Genomic DNA, 18,706 nt, shown 5'->3' with positions numbered 1-18,706 from the left:
GCAACATGCAAGAAGTGAAAAACATCTCAAAGGTTCTGTTTATAGATTATAATTTATACACGCAAGAATTCCTAACACATTGATTTGATTATAAAGTTTGAAACCCTCAATTTTAATATGAGATGTCTCGCTTTAATTGAGTTAGTAAAACAAAAGATTTCATATAGAAATTGAGTGAAGATCACCCATCACCATTTTAATACTATCTTCAATGATCAATTATCACAATTTTATTTGCCATTTTTCTCTCTTTTATGGTATGCAATAATTGTGAGATTATGATCATGGCGGTACTTCAAATTGTTTTGATCGATTTTCAGTTCTATTTCTAATTTAATGCACAATAAAGGTTAAACTAAAAAAGCTATTAGAAGATAGGTTAATCTTAATCATATGATGCAAAAAAACAGAAAACAATATCATTTTTAGCTAAGTAAATTTCTAGAAAATTAAAAGTAAAATAATAAAAGAAAAGAAAAGAAAAGAAAAAGGGTTTATTTAACTTTCATTGTATAGACTATTATTAATTGAGTGGTTAAAATGTTAATGAGGACAGCTGCAAATTAAGTCAAACACACTATGACTAGGGTGTTTGGAAATGATAATAAAATAAAAGGCATGGGTCCCAATGCCAGAAAAGAAAAAAGAAGTGATGGTTTCATGCCTATATGTGCATAGACTATGCAAATGTTTTTAATCATATACATTTTTTTTTTTGTATGACTTTTATAATCCACTTTTTTGCCCATTATATTCCTTTAAAAAATTGTGACTTCTCAATTTGTAAGAGTTATGGTTCTCTAGTATTTTTTTAAAAAAAAAAAAAAATAGAGGTAGTACATTTTATGAGAATTCTAATAATAAATTACAATTTTGTTGGTGTTAGATAAAGTGTTCTTAAGAATATCATCCTTAAAAATAAAAATAAATAAATAAATAAAATCTTAGATTATTTCAAAATTGCAATAAACTCCTTTGGACTATTGCCGGTTGCAAATTGAAACTCTAAATTATTAAAAAGTTACAAATTGCCTCTCCTGTCATCAAACTGTTATTTTTTGGCATCCAGATGGTTAAAATTACTTAAATACCCCCACTTATTAATTTATATAAAAATATATAAAGTATCCTAAATGTGTCATTATTATAAGGGCTAAAATCTGAAAACCCCCTTATTATTTACAAAAACTATCTACTAACCCCCTCAAATACGAAAACTATCATAAAACCCCTCAATATTTTTTAAAATATATCATATCACCCCCTTCCCATTAGTTGACTATCTAAAAGTAATGAATTTTATCACGTGATTATGACGTACGGCATGTATTGTATTAGAATGACCAAAATACCCTTATTTTGACCCATGAGCAAAGTCAGAGACCCACATTAGTGAGAAGCCCAGGTCGTCGACCGGTCCGGTCTAGCAAAAACGTGGCCACCAAGATGAACACTGTCTTCACGAATCCAACGGCCATGGTCGCAAATAGTTTGTCGCTGTACAAAACGACGGCGTCTATGCCGGACGATTGCTGGAAGAAGTAAATTCCGATGCCGGCTATCAATATGTGACGGACGGCCGGCATAAGAGGATGGAGGAACAACTCTTTGCACACGGCCTCACCGTGGCTACATTTTTGCAGCAACAATGATAAAACCCAGGATCATATCCGAGCTCTCTACTCGCCAGACATAACCATCATTATCAGTTCAATTCATCATTCCAATCACCGCCACAAGCAGTGCCGATTCAGTTCCAAGCTTGCCGGATGTTCCTCTCACCACCGAGTTCCCTTGCTTGCCGGACAGATCATCCTCAGCCGAGCCCATTTTCTTCCTCACCGGGCTCTTCTTTGTACCGCCATTGCCAGCCCCGCTGCCGACCGTTGCTCACCGCTGTTGCGCTTGTCCTCTCCATTGACTGGCTCCATCTGAGCCGCCTCAAGTCAGTATAATTCTCTGTGTCGCCGGACCTCCGATCGAGCTGGGTTAACTCTCCTCTGTTCAGAGATATGATGAAGAAAAAGGATTAAGATTCGATTAGGCATAGCGTGCAATTCCGTAGTTCATCCTCACCGGAATCTAAGCCTCCGTCTTAATCTGTGTTCGTCACAGACGGTGACCGTACACTTCATTGTACGTTCCATTCTGACATAGACGCCGTCGTTTTGTACAGCCCCAAATCTTATCTTATATTAATATATTAATATTTACTTATAAAAAAATAATAATAATATATTAATATTAATATAATATCAAGGGCATTCTAGTCATTTCGCATGCACTTAACTGTTCTATGACGAAATAGGGGTAATGTGATAGTTTATATTATGTCAAGGGATTTTTTAATACTCAAGGGAGTTAGTAGATAGTTTCGATAAATACCAGGGAGGTTTTCTGATTTTAGCCCTTATTATAATTTAAATAATTTTATATTTTTTTAAATAAAAATATTTAACCAATAGGCATGACTTAAAAATAAACATATATAGTTGAATTATGAATTCATATATTCCTTTCATATGCGGTAATTCAATACACAAAATTCTCTCTCTTTCTCTCTCTCGCTCTCTCTCTTTTTTTAAATGTGTAATTCAATACACAAAATTCTCTCTCTTTTCACCCCTCAGGGAGTTGTGAGCTTGACAGTGGCAGCCTTTTAGGAGTTTAGAGGTGCTTGTCAGCTTAGCATGGACGTATCAGGAGTTGATCTTTCTAAGGTTTTATCTATTTGTGTGATACCTCTCGGATCCGAGACATGGGTTGATCAGGCCCAAGCCCAAGCCCAAACCCGAGGGATATCAAACAATTAATATGCAACCGAACACAGAATACAAGATAAAATAAGAAATAAAAATAATAAGCTGAAAGAATCTAGAAATACAATCCTTTATAATTAAATACTTAAAACCCGATAATCCAAAACTCCATAAGTTTACAACTCGGGAATCCATCCATTGGACCCCTTATTAAAATTCTCCAAAAGATACTGAAATAATAAAAAATAAAATCCAAAACTAACATAGAGAAGATTCCTACATAATCGGGGGAATGAATAGCTGTATCTGCTCCGCACGTCCAAACTCTAACCCTGGAACTGACGAGCACCTGAAAAATAAAGAAGTGGGTCAGGCCCACATGCAAGTCCTGATCTACTACAATCCAAACAGTAATCTGATACACAGATACATCCTAGGAAGACTCAACAATATTTAGAGTAGTCTATATATGTATATAGTACACACTATAGGACGCTCACTAGTCTAAAAAGGTTTGTCTCAGCCTGAATAGAAATACCTTGCAAATCGCACATACTGTGGTCATGTGTATATAGACCTACCAGGGAACAATACCTCTGTCCAGCTATCCATCCTAGGCGATATACGAACCCTAACCATGGTCCTAAGACTCAGCTCATACCATAGCCCATAAAATAAATATATAAAGTCCATACCCCTCCTAGTACAAGATACCATCCATCTGTGTAGTGATCTGGTATATGTATATCCATCCGTCCTGAAACCATATTAAGTCATTCAACTATTTTATTTACATAACACAAGTAGGTGATGGACTTAACTCATAGGGTTAATCCATACCTTAATCCGACTTAGGTAGGATTTAGTGTTTGACTAATCCATATCTAGTATGTCACCGTCCCATACCGGTACATACAAATCCTCCATATAACATAGTTATTAAAACAACACTATATAATCAACAACCATACTCCAGAATATGCATTTGTATAAATTCATACATATATCAATATTAGGTATTCATTAAAAAACCTAAATATCATGCTCCAATCATTTAAACTGCTAAAATAAATCATAGCGTTTAAATCCTCCAAAACAACCCATAAATTGATACAAATTAAACAAATTAAATATCAATTAAATTCAAATTAAGTATAGTTAAATATAATTAATTCACCATACTTATAACATTATAAAAATATAGGATTATATATAATTGAATTATATATAAAAACTTTGCCAAGTTCCCATCATATAAACCTAGCAAAAACAGTGCAACGTATAGCCATTGTTTGAGTTGTTCATTGCTCCTTTCCCTAAACCATTATTGTATTAAATGTTTTCAATATTTATTTAAGTCCCTAACATTTAATTACATCTCACAGTAGCTTTTAAACAGCCTTAGAAAACATTGTGCAGCCCAAACAGCCCTTAAAACTCATTTTAGTGCGTTTCAAGAAAGAGCAAGCTCAATTAAAATATTGAGCCTGCTCCATTTTTGGGTTAGAGCCGGCTCCTTCAACATTGAGCTGGCTCCAAGTCCCTAATAGAGCCGGCTCCATCATCTTTGAGCCGGCTCTAAGGAAATTTTAGAGCCTGCTCCTTCTCCTTTGCAGCCGTTGCCCGTTCCAGCTTCGTTTTCTCAAACTCCGGTGATTACAAAGCCTCTGTGGTCTGTTCTAATTCTTATTCTAGGTTCAATCTTAGTCCTAAATAAGTTTAAACTACTGAGATCCAATCCTAACATGTGTAGGAACACAAGTTTTAAAACAACAATTACAACACCTCTGTTAACGAACTTTAAGCAAGCTGCGACAGATTTAATTCAGATTAATTTGATGCAATTAAATACTATTCTAAGCACCTGTTCTAGGGTTCAAACTCAGTCCTAGATTAATTACTAGGCAACCATATGAATCATTGATCTCAATTAAACAAGAAAATAAACATGTTACAGGAGAAACCAACTAACAGAAACCTAAAGAATTTTGGTATGACAGTTCCATTCAACAAAGTTAATTATCAGTTTAAACATGCAAAATAGATTGTTTAAGCATTAGTTTAATTCCTGGAGTCTTCCTAAACACGCATAGAACACAGATTAAAGAGATAGAGAAGAACAAGACTTGCCTCTGAGAGTTTGAATCAAAAACTCTAACTGTCGTCTCTATAAATTCCAGCAACGTCAACTTGTTGTTATCAACCTCTGCCACTCCTAGTTAAGACCAAAACTCCTCCTTGAATCCCTCCCTTAATCTCCTAAAGTTTCTCTCTGTAAACCACACAAGCTCCCTCTCTGTTTCTTTGCCCTCACAACTTTCTGTATGATTCTGTTATGTGACACTGTTATTGAAGGTGGTGAGTAGGGCTTACCAAAAACCCTAGGCAGACGTATACCCATATATTTATAGAGTTATACCAAACCCTAAATTTTAAAACAGTTAATTTTACAGAAGCACGTAATTAAAAAAAAAACTTAAGAAACATAATTAAATAACCAATTAACCTAAAACAGTTTTATTTAAACAATTAATTCATGAAATGCAAATAATCAAGCAAATAATTTATTAACCAAATATTTAAAATAATTTAATTCAAGTAATGCAATTAATCCAGCAAATAATTTATTTAAACAAACAAAATACAATTTAAACAATAAATTTAGTAAAAACACACATACATAATAAATTTAGTAAAAATACACATACATAATTAAAATAAATGTCAGGACTATCCTTTTTAAAATTAGGGGTATTACAATTTATGCTCGGTGGAAGCCTCCAAACTTTGGGTCCGTTAAATATAATGTTGATGCTGATTTCCTTACTGGTCAAGATTGGGCCGGGGGTGGAATTGTTTTTCGTGATCATGGCAGTGTGGTTTTGCGAGTGGTGGTGCTCAAGTCTTTCAAAGCTTCTTCATCCCTTTTGGTAGAGGCGTTTGTTTTACGGGAGGCTTTGCTTTGGGCTCGGGATTTTCAGTTTCCTTCGTTGTATGTGGAAATTGATTTTCTGGTGTTATGTGAGGCTGTGCGACGAGATAGAGTTTGTCCTGCAGCCATTTTTTCCTTGGTCTCTGATATTCACCAGCTTTTGAATGATTCTCATGTTGTTAGGATTGCTCATGTGCGTCGTGATGCAAATACGTTGGCTCATGATGTTGCAAAGCTTTCTCTAGCTCATGATGTTGCAAAGATTTCTCTAGCTCAATATTCTCTATTTAGTCAAGTGTTCCATGGTTTGCCTGCTCAGTTGGGTGGTTAGGTGTTGTTTTGGTGGGCAAGTTTTTGTTATTGCTTTGCTTTATTTTATGTTTGCCATGTTAAAAAAAAAAAAAAAAAAAAAAAAAAAAAAAAAAAAAAAAAAACAAACCCCACAAAATGTGTAATTATTATATTTTAAGCAAATAAAAATACAATAATAAACAATTATAGCATATCAAGAGTCATGGGTCAAAATAAATATATAGATTTGAATACTGAATTCATATCTTTGCTTTAAATGCTGTATATTCACATCTCGAAGACTTTTCTTTTGCGTTTCTTACTCTCCTTTCTGGAAATCTATATTAATTATTCAAGTGTAAATTGAGAATTTGGAAACTCCACTTTGGTAATGGTAATGCATGTTGTTTATATATTATGGGAGGAACTGGTAATGGTCTAACCTGGGCTATAGCCCAGGTCCAATTGCAAAAAATAAAAAAATAAAATAATAAATAAATAAATAACATAGTACTATTGTTCCTATAAGCTTATGTATTATTCTTCCTCTTCCTATTAGTCCAGTTCAGCCCAATCTATAGTATTTCTATAAATAAAAGAAATTATAAAATTTACAAAGGTCAAGCCTTAAATATGAGCAAGTCAACGAATAATGGACAGGGCCAATCACAAAAGAAACCATAATAAAACATAACAGGTCTAGCCTAGCAAACCAAACACATTGTTAGTCTATAGAAAAAGACCCTGTAATGACCCTAAATCGATACCATTTTTTAAAAAAATCAATGGCCTTTCTTGGCCTTTCAAGACATATCTAATCAGTCATAGCACATAATACAAAAAAAATATAATACAATCCTCATATACCACAACATCAACAACCTGCTCAAGTTAGCCCATCATCGTCATCCCATTCAACTTAAGCATTTACATAGTCTCAATTTACATCCAAAAATAGTCAAGTACCTTAGTTATGTTACATGGCCATGATAAAATAAATTAATACTCTTTTCCATAATTTGAGACTTTACAAAAATTAACCAAAACACAAAAGGTATCAAAATAGATCTTTAGTTCTCTTCATGCTTGAGAGGGATCGGCATCCACTATTTCCTTTCCCGGCCCTGAAAAATGTTAAATAATGGGGTGAGTGTAAAACTCAGTAGGTAGTGTCTAAGACACACCTCTTGAAACCCCGTGAATCCAAACAGAGAATAGGACAATAGGAATTGGGGTCATCTAAAGTCGGGAAAACACAATATCAATTCCAAGTTCAAGGCAAATAAATCTTGTGCCATGAATGCAATGTTATGCATGTCACTCCCCATTTTCAGAAAACTTCCATCACTTCACAAACTGTTAATATAACCCGCCTTTTGGTGATTCCGCAGCGACATGAGAGAAAGATTGGCTACTGTCACTGACCTTTGGTGCCTCCGCAGTGTCATTTAGGGCCCAAATAGCTCAACCACGCTTGGACAATCTCCCTATTTTCCTCTAGGCTATATTAACACACCGGCCCTTTGGTGACTCCGCAGCGACCAGGTTTTCTCAAAACTGTTTCATCAAATTCTCACCAAAAATCCCCTTTTTCATTCTTATCAAATCATTGTACCATTTTTCATGCCCATGCTATGAATGCATATTACATGTCTTTTTAATATTATGGAAATGGAGAGAATTATTATCACACAATTAACATACTTCCACATAAAATTTTTAATAAATTATTAAGCATCATAGGCATGAAAAAATGAACATCTTAAACATACTTTACAATAATTCTAAGAAAAAATCCATAAGCTTCCATGTATCATTTTTAGCAACTTTGTCAACACAATAACATAAAGAAATTACAATAATTCTAAGAAAATTTCCATAAGCTTCTATGTATCATTTTTAGAAATTTTATCAACACAATAATATAAAGAAATTACAATAATTCTAAGAAAATTTCCACAAGCTTCCATGTATCATTTTTAGCAATTTTGTCAACACAATAACATAAAGAAATTAATAATGAAACATGTTTTTCATACAAATTAACAATTACACATATAATTATGAACTTTATACCCACAATAAAATCATTCTAGAGGTAATTAATTTCAATTAAGCATGTTGGCATCAAATAATAAGAATTGACTCACAAATGAACAAGAAAATGCAAATTAGAGACCCCTACCTCAATTTTATGCAAAACCCCCAATCTTCATCTCAAACCCTAGGATTTTCGAATTTCCTATAGTGCACCAACCCAGGAATTGCTCCTATCAACTTGTAGGCATCGTCGTGAACTTTAATTTGCCGCAAACGACACTTAAAAATACCAAGAATTGAGAAAGGAATCAACAGTGGAAGCTTTGAAGTGAAAAAAAGAAAAAAAGAAACAGAAAGCTGAGAGAAAGACAGAGTAGTGGGAGAGAGGATGAGAGAATAGAGAGCAAATGTGGTCTCATGACCACTTTAAAAAAATTTGTGGGTCCCACCCATTTTCTTTTTATTTTTCCTTTTTCTTTTGTTTTTAATTTACACCACACACATACATATACATAATTATCTAAAATTCACATAAGGCACATTAAATAAAATGCATGGAATGCAAATGGACCCAACTAAAATCCCCGTGTGCAACAATTCCTGTAGCGGGTCCCACCCGGAACCGTCCGGTCCAAAAAAACTGAAAAATGCAAAAATGAACACCCTTACATTTCAAAGAGTCCTGAACCCAATGAAATGTCTCAAACAACTTGAGGACACAAACGGCACACTCCACAGTGTCCGGTACACAAAATGGCAAAAGACGAAAATGCCCTTACTCCGACAAAATTTTCGAAAAAAATGAAAAATGGCGAAAATTTTAAAGCATCACAATCTATCATCCTTAAAGAAATTTGGAAGCATCACAATTTACCCTCCTTATTGTTAATTTAGTGAAATATTGATTTTTTATTTTTGTTAAAAAAAAAAAAAAAAAAAGCTTTGTTGATGACTTGATGGTTTCATGTTAAATTGGATAATTTACTATATAATGAATTAATAACTACTCAGGAGCGAAGCACATAGCTAATTCTTACTTTCTAAGGTGATTTACATGATAAAGAACATATATATCTTGCATTCTTGCAGGCGTTTGTTTTAATACTTATATGAAACATAATTTAGTGGATTCTTGACTATGAAAACACATTAGAGTTTGGAAGTGTAAATGTGTTAGAAGGTTGTAAATTATTAGGTTTAATTGAATGACTTATGCATGAGAATTATGTATTTAGAGCATGGATAACACTCTAAGCAATCATGTGTTTAATTATTTTTAGCCCCTCCTACTTTGTAATCCTGGCTCTGCCCCTATATAATTCTTACAACGCTAAAAAATAAACATGCAGATAGATATATATATATATATATATATATATATATATATATATATATATATATATCTGCATGTTTATTTTTTAGCGTTGTAAGAATTAAGAATATCATCCACTACTTGCTTTTATTGTTTTATATGTGCAACAGGTTGAGAACAAAACCATAAACAAATGATGATATTAGGTAATAGCTATAGTTTATTTGTTTATTTTTTACATCTTGGTTTCTTTGTTCTTTAATTTATTTGCCACTTATGAATAAGAACACAAATATTTTATATTGTTAATTATCTTATCTCTTTTAAGGACACCAAATGGTTAATAAGTATTTTCTTGACATTGATAATTTTTTAAACAAATTATAAATAGCAATGATAAATTTTCATGGTTATTGAAAGTAAATATGTAGTTGACATAATAAATACGATCATTTTGAGCATTATATAAGTAATGCTACTAATGTTATGTTTTGTAGATATTCATCTAGCAATTGAAAATATTTATTCTTTAAATTCACAATTTAATTTACTCAACTACGTAGTACTATATTAAACTAGGTCGGACAAATAAAATTTTTCACCATTTATCAAAGAGCTTCACTCACGTGCAAATGCATGTACTCTTTACTAGTATTCTTCAAATTTTGGATAAATTGTACTCACACTCCCTAGGTTGGAGTTAAAGACAAGTAGCTATAACTTAGCACTTTTTGGATAATGACAACTCTCAAACAATGATATCTCGAATCAAGGTAAAATACCTTATTATCCTTTGATTTATGAATTGACTTATTTAAATTATGATTTTATCATTTTAACCTTCTCAAGCTATTTTAATGCACAAAATTAATCTTCACAATACAACTTTAATTTGACAATTATGATCATTAAATTGACCTTGGGGAGACACTATATTCACATACCTTTTTGATGTGATCTTTATTTGCCAATAAACTCTCATAAGTCCTAAACTACCCATAATAATTGACCAATAGCTAAAGACCTTTTGGATCCTTGGCCATAAGAGCAATTTGCTTCAGTTTTCTTATGAGTTGTTGTCTTTATAGGCACAGACTGTTATATCTCATATATGGGGTCCCCAAATGTTTACATCAGCCATGAGATCACACTTGAGGCTTATAAAGGAATCTTCTTGTGAAGCGTACAGTGGAAGCTTCATGTGAGGAATGGCCTATAAGGGAAGCCTCAGTGTATGCCTATATAAGGCTATGAATGTGTACTATTTGATGATATATACTGAAACAAAAGAAAAATTATCCATTCCTCTATATTTCGTGTTCTCTCTTTTTCCCTCTGTGCAATGTAATTTGCATTTCTATATTACATATTACTCAATATATATATATATATACACACATATATATTCACGTCACGTTATCAGCACGAGGCTCTATCAACTGAGAAGAAAATTCTATTTTTCTTTCTCACTTCAAAGGGTAAGAAAAATAATTATTTATATTAAACTGTTATTATTCAAGTCTCACATATAATTGACATTGTTGAGCCTGCAGTCTCGCAATTATTTATTTATTTATTTATGTTAGAGTATTTTTGTCTATTCCTTATAGAAAATTAAATTACTGAGCTTGAAGTTTCGCAAATACTAAATTATTTTATTTGCAAATTTGAAATTTTGCATATATTAATCTACTGTTTGTGAGCCTGAAGTTTCACAAATAGTCTTTGCAAACCCGAAGTTTCGCAAAATTTGTGAGCCTGAAGTTTCACAAATATTTGGTACTCTTTGCAAACCCGAAGTTTCGAAAAATTTGTTGGCCTGAAGTCCAAATGAATCTGAAATTCTTTGACCTGAAGTCATTTACACGGAGTACCCTTACAAACCTGAAATTTTGTAAAATGTAGAAATATAAATTATATGTGCCTTTTAGTGTAAACATATTTTGTCTTTTTGCTATTGTTTTGTTTACTGAAAGCACATAATTAACTTGTTGACATTATATAATATACTGACAAATCATACTATAGTGACTGCAGTATTTGATGAGCACCGAAAAGTGCGCATTTAAACCCGTTAAGCTTAAGCATTCTAGTACCTTTATCTATCTTACTTTGCCGTTTTAGACTTATTACGTGTTATTTATATTTTCAGGCACTAATCCCAAAATTGAGCTAACTCAGCCAAATAAGAGCTTAATTAAAGCAATCCTGAGATAAACCAAAGGAGGGAGCAAAGTGGAGAAAGAAAGGAGCAAAAAGGAATTAAGTTGTGTAGCTGAAAAGTTCGATCGATCCAACTTAGAGTTCGATCGATCGAACATCTATGATCGATCACAGTACTTCTCGATAGATCCAACCTTGGCCTTTGCTGAAATTCCAAGTTCGATCGATCGAACCCTATTTTGTCCTATTTAAATGATTGATCTTATCCACAGCTGTACGCCTACCAACCACTTTTGTCCTTTTCCCCATAAATATCTTCGAAATATCTCAGCCTTGTCCTTATCCGGAGGAGTCAGACCACTTCGATCGATCCAAGATGCAGTTCGATCGATCGAACCCATTTTCGATCGATCCAAGTTAAGGTTCGATCGATCGAACTTCCTCCAGTGAGAAAAAGTTAAAGTCCAGCTCATTTATTCCGTCCTTCACCCAATCATTGGAGAATATGCCTTGCACGACCACAGCTCATCATAGGGTGTATTTGACCTACCTATATAAGGAATATGATACACTTTTTGGAAAAAGCTCTAGAGTCTCTTGTCACACATTGAAAATCATCTTGGAGGCTCTTCTTGGAGAGGAGGAAGGAGGGAAGCTAGAGCACCATTGGAGGAGATCTTCACCAACAAGGAGCAGCCATGGAGTTAGCCCTTGAGGGTTGGATCATCACTACTATGAGTGTCTAGACATCCTCTTGGGGCTAGAGTTAGCCCCAAGCATGCTTTCTATACTCTAATCTTGTGTATTATTAAGGGATTAGTGTTGTATGATACATCTTGATATTCATGTATATATAAATCTTGATTATTTCATGGTTTGTATGGTTTAATGCTTCCAATTGACTATTCTATTCTATCCATATGTCTATGTATGCTAGAGTAGGATATTCATGTGCTTATCTCTAGATTTAGTGTTTTTAATGCATGTCTATGTGTATTGATGCTATAGATCTAGAGATTATCAAGATGATATGCTTAATGAATGCTATTTTGGTTCATTTAATGGTTTATGCCTATTCTTGATGGTTTGTGCCTCTCCCCTAGTCTAGATAGCTTTATTTTCATGCTAGTAGTGTAGATTTAGTGTAGTGGTAGTGTAATGTTAGATGGGAGGATAATCTACTCTTGATGTTTGATATTCCATGCTTGTGAGTCCAAATGGCATATTCCTCTAATATTGTGTTGTATGTGGATTGTGAGCTTAATGAATGATTAATGACTAGTTATGATATGTTGTATCTTTCACATGTGTTTAGACAATTTATTCCTCTCCCAATAGATATTTTGTACCTCTCACATGATGTTTAGATAATGCATGTTTAACTAAGTCATCCTTATGGATTGCTTGGACTATGAGCTTAATGAAAGGTTCAATGACTTGATTTGATATTTTGTTCTCTTCACATGATGTCTAGACAATATATTCCTCTACCAATAGATGTATTGTGGCCTCACACATGTTGATTAAGACAATTTGCACTTGTTGAGTCACCCTTACCAATTTAATGTCTTTTACACACACAACATTGTTGCAACACATTCATTTCCCTCATTAGTCACTTGATTATGGTTTGGAATAGTATTGTTTGGTGGTGATCTCTACACCCCAAGACCTTTCCTTCTTACTTACTCTTTATCTTATTGCATTTTAATTAATTCTTTTCTAAAAGTAATCAACCAACCCAACTCTCTTTTGTAATCATTTGGTACGCTAGAGTCGAAGTTGAAATTCCAACACGCATAATCCCTTGGGACGATCCCTACTCACTCTTGCTACGTTAGTAGTGGTGTTGGTAGTGGTTTTTATAAATTTAAATTTGACATAAAAGGCTTTTCTTGAACCACACATTCACTACATTTAGTTTGGCGTATTGGAACGGCCGTCGTCAGTATTTTTATAATTTCAAATTGATTATTCTTTTTGTGAAATAATTCTAACTATGTTATTTTATCATTTATAGTTCACAATGTCAAATCTTACCAAGCTTGAATTTGTGGCACTTGACATCTCGGGCAAAAACTACTTGTCATGGACCCTTGATGCCGAGATTCACTTGGAGGCCATGAATCTCGGAGAAACAATTAAGGAAAACAATAATGCGTCCCTGCAGGACCGCGCAAAATCGATGATCTTTCTTCGCCATCACCTCCACGAGGAACTAAAAACAGAGTACCTCACGGTTAAGGATCCACTTACACTGTGGAAAAATCTGAAAGAACGATATGAGCATCAGAAAACTGTGATCCTTCCGAAAGCTCGCTATGACTGGATCCACTTGCGATTGCAGGATTTTAAAAGTGTAAGTGAGTACAATTCAGCCTTGTTTAAAATCAGCTCACAATTGAAATTTTGTGGAGAAAAAATTACTGATAATGATATGTTGGAAAAAACATACTCCACATTTCATGCCTCAAATGTGCTCCTGCAGCAACAATATAGAGAGTGCAGATTTACCAAATATTCTAAGCTGATTTCTTGTTTGTTGGTGGCTGAATAGAATAATGAGCTTTTGATGCAAAACCATTAGTCCCGTCCCACTGGATCTGTACCATTCCCAGAAGCGAATGTGTCATCATTTCATGGCCATGGACGTAGACGTGGACGCAGACGTCGTGGTGGTCGCAATAGAAATAATTATAATAATCGTGGTGGTCATAATTCCTCATTGGTTCCCAGAAGGAACTCCACACCGTCCCACCAGAAGTGGAATTCAAATGCAACCAAGCAGACAAAAGAAAAAGCTTTGCAGAACAAAGCTCCTGAGATATATGATGACAAGCCTTGTTATAGATGTGGAATAAAAGGTCATTGGTCACGTACCTGTCGTACGCCCAAACATCTAGTTGATCTTTACCGTGCCTCAATGAATGATAAGGGAAAAGGAAAAGAAATTGAAATGAATTTTGTGGATGACGACTTAACAACTGATATTACTCACTTTGATGTTTCTGACTTCTTTGCTGATACTAGTGGTAATAGTGATCATTTGATTGGTGATGGAAATGTCCAGACCAATTAATGTGTCTTTCTCTAGCATGTTATCCCTTGTGTGTTTTAGCTTATCTGTATCAATATGTCTCTATCTAGGTTGTACTAGTATGTTTTTATTTTGGCTATCTTGCATGTAAATCTAGTTTGTATTTCAAGTTTGAAGTAATGAAATATATATTTTATGTGTATGAAGAAACATGCATCTGACAAAGGCATTGACTGTACCCAAGATAAATGGTGAAGATATATGTCTGCCAGACAGTGCAACAACACACACTATACTCCAAGATAGAAAATATTTTTCAAGTATAACATTAGTTGAAGCTCGTGTCAATATAATACCAGCTCCAGCAAACCTAATTGAAGGCTCCGGAAGAGCTATCATTGTGTTACCATGTGGAACACAATTGAATATTAATGATGCTCTATACTCTATAAAATTTAAAAGAAATTTATTAAGCTTTAAAGATATAGGTCTCAACGGTTATCATATTGAGACTATAAATGAAGGGGGCATTGAATATCGCTGTATTACATGCTAGAAGCATGTATTAGAAAAACTCCCTGCTTTATCTTCTGGGTTGTATTATATAAATATAAGAGTAATTGAGTCACATGTAGTGACGCACCAGAAGTGCTCCGACCTAAATATTTTTTTACTTTGGCATGATCGCTTTGGTCATCCTGGGTCAACAATGATGTGCCGAATCATTGAAAATTCATATGGTCATCCACTAAAGAACCAGAAGATTCTTTTAGCAAATGATTATCCTTGTACTGCTTGTTCACAGGGTAAATTAATAGTCAGACCATCACCTTCCAAAGTCGTTGTTGAATGCCCACCATTTTTACAACGAATTCAAGGGGATATATGTGGACCAATTCATCCAGCGTGTGGACCATTTTGGTATTTTATGGTCTTAATTGATGCATCAACACGATGGCCACACGTAAGTTTACTTTCTACTCGTAATATTGCATTTGCTCGACTCCTTGCTCAAATAATCCGATTACGAGCACAATTTCTGGATTATCCAATCAAGACTATTCGTCTTGATAATGCCGGAGAATTCACATCTCAATCATTTGATGACTATTGCATGTCAATTGGCATCCTTATTGAACATCATGTTGCACACACTCATACCCAAAATGGTCTTGCAGAATCATTTATCAAACGTTTTCAGTTAATAGCTAGACCATTACTCATGAGAACTAAACTACCTGTTTCTGCTTGGGGACATGCGATATTACATGCAGCATCACTTGTTCGCATTAGACCAACTGCATATCATAGTTTTTCACCACTACAACTTGTGATGGGTCAACAACCAAGTATCTCTCACTTACGAGTTTTTGGTTGTGCTGTATATGTTCCCATTGCACCCCCACAACGCACCAAAATGGGTCCTCAACGACGACTTGATATTTATGTAAGTTTTGATTCTCCATTTATTATTAGATATCTTGAACCTTTGACAGGTGATGTGTTTAAGACACGGTTTGCTGACTGTCATTTCGATGAGGCCGTTTTCCCTTCATTAGGGGGAGAAAAGAAAAAGCCAGAAGAGCATTGATTTATTAATTGAAATGTCTCGACTTTATCTCATTTCGATTCTCGCACAAACCAATGTGAACTAGAAGTTCAAAGGATCATTCATTTGCAAAGTATTGCAAATTAATTACCCGATGCATTCACTGACACAAAGAAAGTGATGAAATCACATATACCAGCTGTAAACATTCTAGCAAGAATTGATGTCCCTGTAGGACAGTCTGTCAGTGTTGTTGCAAATGCATCTAAGACACACCAGAAGCGTGGTAGACCAGTCAGTGCAAAAGACACTGTTCCCCGGAAGAGGAAAGTACAAGAGAAATCAAATAAAGAAATTGGCGCTCCTAGAGAGGTCACACTTGCAAAAGGAATTGGCGCTACTGAAGAGGTTACACTTGCAAAAGGAACAACAAAAATGATTGATCAATCTAAATTTTATAAGAAAGTAGCCACAGAAGATATGCATGCCCCAGAAGTGGCACAAGCCCCGGAAGAGGCACTGGTACCTGAAAATAATGAGATCTCAATAAACTATAGAGAATTATGGGATAGAAATACAGTTATTATTAACAATATATTCTCCTTTGCAGTTGCTCTTGATATTGCAGGTGCTAATGAGGACCCTGAACCTCAAAACATCGAAGGGTGTCGATGTTGAAATGATTGGCCAAAATGAAAAAAAGCAATACAGGCAGAGCTAAACTCATTAGCAAAACGTGAAGTATTTGGACCTGTAGTCCAGACACCTGAAGATGTCATGCCTGTAGGATACAAATGGGTATTTGTAAGGAAATATAATGAGAAGAATGAAATTGTAAGATACAAAGCCTGACTTGTAGCCCAAGGTTTCTCGTAGAGACCTGGTATTGATTATGAGGAGACATACTTTCCTGTGATGGATGCAATCACATTTCGCTTCTTGATTAGTTTGACAGTTTCAGAAGCACTAGATATGCGTCTGATGGACGTGGTTACAGCTTATTTATATGGATCACTAGATAGTGATATATATATGAAAATCTCTGAAGGATTTAAAATGTCTGAAGCAAATAGCTTGAAACCACATACCATGTATTCCATCAAGTTACAACGATCCTTGTACGAATTGAAATAATCCGGACGCATGTGGTACAATCAACTCAGCGAGTATTTACTCAAAGAAGGATATGTGAATAATCAAGTTTGTCCATGCATTTTCATCAAGAAATCAAAATCTAGATTTGCCATTATAGCTGTATATGTTGATGATCTAAATCTTGTGGGAACTTCTGAAGAGCTCACCACGACTGCTAATTATTTAAAGAAAGAATTCGAAATGAAAGATCTTGGTAGAACAAAATTTTGTCTCGGCCTGCAGATCGAACATTTACCAAGTGGAATTCTTATCTATAAGTCAACATACACCAAAAAAGTCCTGAAGCGCTTTTATATGGATAAAGCTCACCCCTTGAGTTCTCCAATGATTGTCCGATCACTCGATGTGAAGAAAGATCATTTTCGTCCTCTGGAAGAAGGCGAAGAAGTTCTTGGTCTTGAAGTACCATATCTTAGTGCAATCGGTGCTTTAATGTACCTTGTAAATTGTACCAAACCTGATATAGCATTTGCAATCAACTTACTAGCACGGTATAGTTCTACACCAACTCGAAGACATTGGAATGGGGTCAAACACATTATGCGTTACCTTCGGGGAAGGACTGATATGGGATTGTTTTATTCAAGACAATCAAAGCCCCAGTTGATCGGATATGCAGATGCAGGTTATCTTTCTAACCCTCACACAGCCCGATCACAAACAGGGTACTTGTTTACTTGTGGTGGTACTGCTATATCATGGCGATCTATGAAACAGACCATGATTGCAACTTCCTCAAATTACTCTGAGATACTCGCAATTTATGAAGCAGGTGGAGAGTGTGTTTCGTTGAGATCTGTTATATAACATATTCAAGAATCATGTGGACTCTCCCCAATCAAAGATAGTCCAACAATATTATATGAAGATAATACAGCATATATTGCACAGGTAAGAAGAGGATACATAAAAAGTGACAGAACCAAGCACATTTCACCAAAATTCTTTTCTACATACGAGCTCCAGAAGAACCGTGATATCGATGTTCAGCAGATACGCTCTAGTAATAATCTAGCAGATTTATTTACTAAGGCGCTTCCGACTACAACATTCAAGAAGTTAGTGGACAACATTGGAATGCGTCAACTAAAGGATCTTCAGGGTTGAACTAATGAGGGGGAGCAATTGATCAAAGAGGTATTAACATACTGTACTCTTTCCTTCGTCCAGGTTTTATCCCATTGGGTTTTCCTGGCAAGGTTTTAATGAGGCAGTTTTAACCTATGCAATACCATTTTCATATACACAAGAATACTGTATTCTTTTTCCTTCACTAAGATTTTATCCCACTGGGTTTTCCTTAGTAAAGTTTTAACGAGGTATATTCTTAATATAGTTTTGTGGACTCCAAGAGGGAGTGTTATATCCCATATATGGGGTCCCCAAATGTCTAGATCAGCCATGAGATCACACTTGAGACTTATAAAGGAATCTTTTTGTGAAGCGTACAGTGGAAGCTTCATGTGAG

The 18,706-nt window shown here is 34.7% G+C and overlaps 1 protein-coding gene across 1 annotated transcript; it reads left to right on the top strand.

Annotated features, from left to right (window-relative positions):
* The first annotated feature begins 13,523 nt into the window (after nucleotides 1–13,523).
* On the top strand, nucleotides 13,524–14,576 carry LOC132305076 (uncharacterized). The gene is made up of 2 exons (XM_059802762.1): nucleotides 13,524–13,856; nucleotides 14,085–14,576. Exons 1-2 carry the CDS (start codon nucleotides 13,524–13,526, stop codon nucleotides 14,574–14,576), a joined length of 825 nt encoding a protein of 274 aa, XP_059658745.1.
* The last annotated feature ends 4,130 nt before the right edge of the window (nucleotides 14,577–18,706 follow it).

Source organism: Cornus florida, unplaced genomic scaffold (assembly GCF_030987335.1).
Source record: "Cornus florida cultivar Cherokee Brave unplaced genomic scaffold, ASM3098733v1 CherokeeBrave_3.0.0_Hap2_Chr04, whole genome shotgun sequence".
NCBI classification, from domain to species: domain Eukaryota; kingdom Viridiplantae; phylum Streptophyta; class Magnoliopsida; order Cornales; family Cornaceae; genus Cornus; species Cornus florida.
This window is presented reverse-complemented; position numbering and strand designations above follow the sequence as displayed.

Excerpts from the sequence above, each read along its gene's own strand:
- LOC132305076 (XM_059802762.1), top strand. The coding sequence starts at position 13,524 with ATGTCAAATCTTACCAAGCTTGAATTTGTGGCACTTGACATCTCGGGC. Across the intron at positions 13,857-14,084 it reads GATTGCAGGATTTTAAAAGT|TCCCGTCCCACTGGATCTGT; the intron begins GTAAGTGAGTAC and ends CAAAACCATTAG.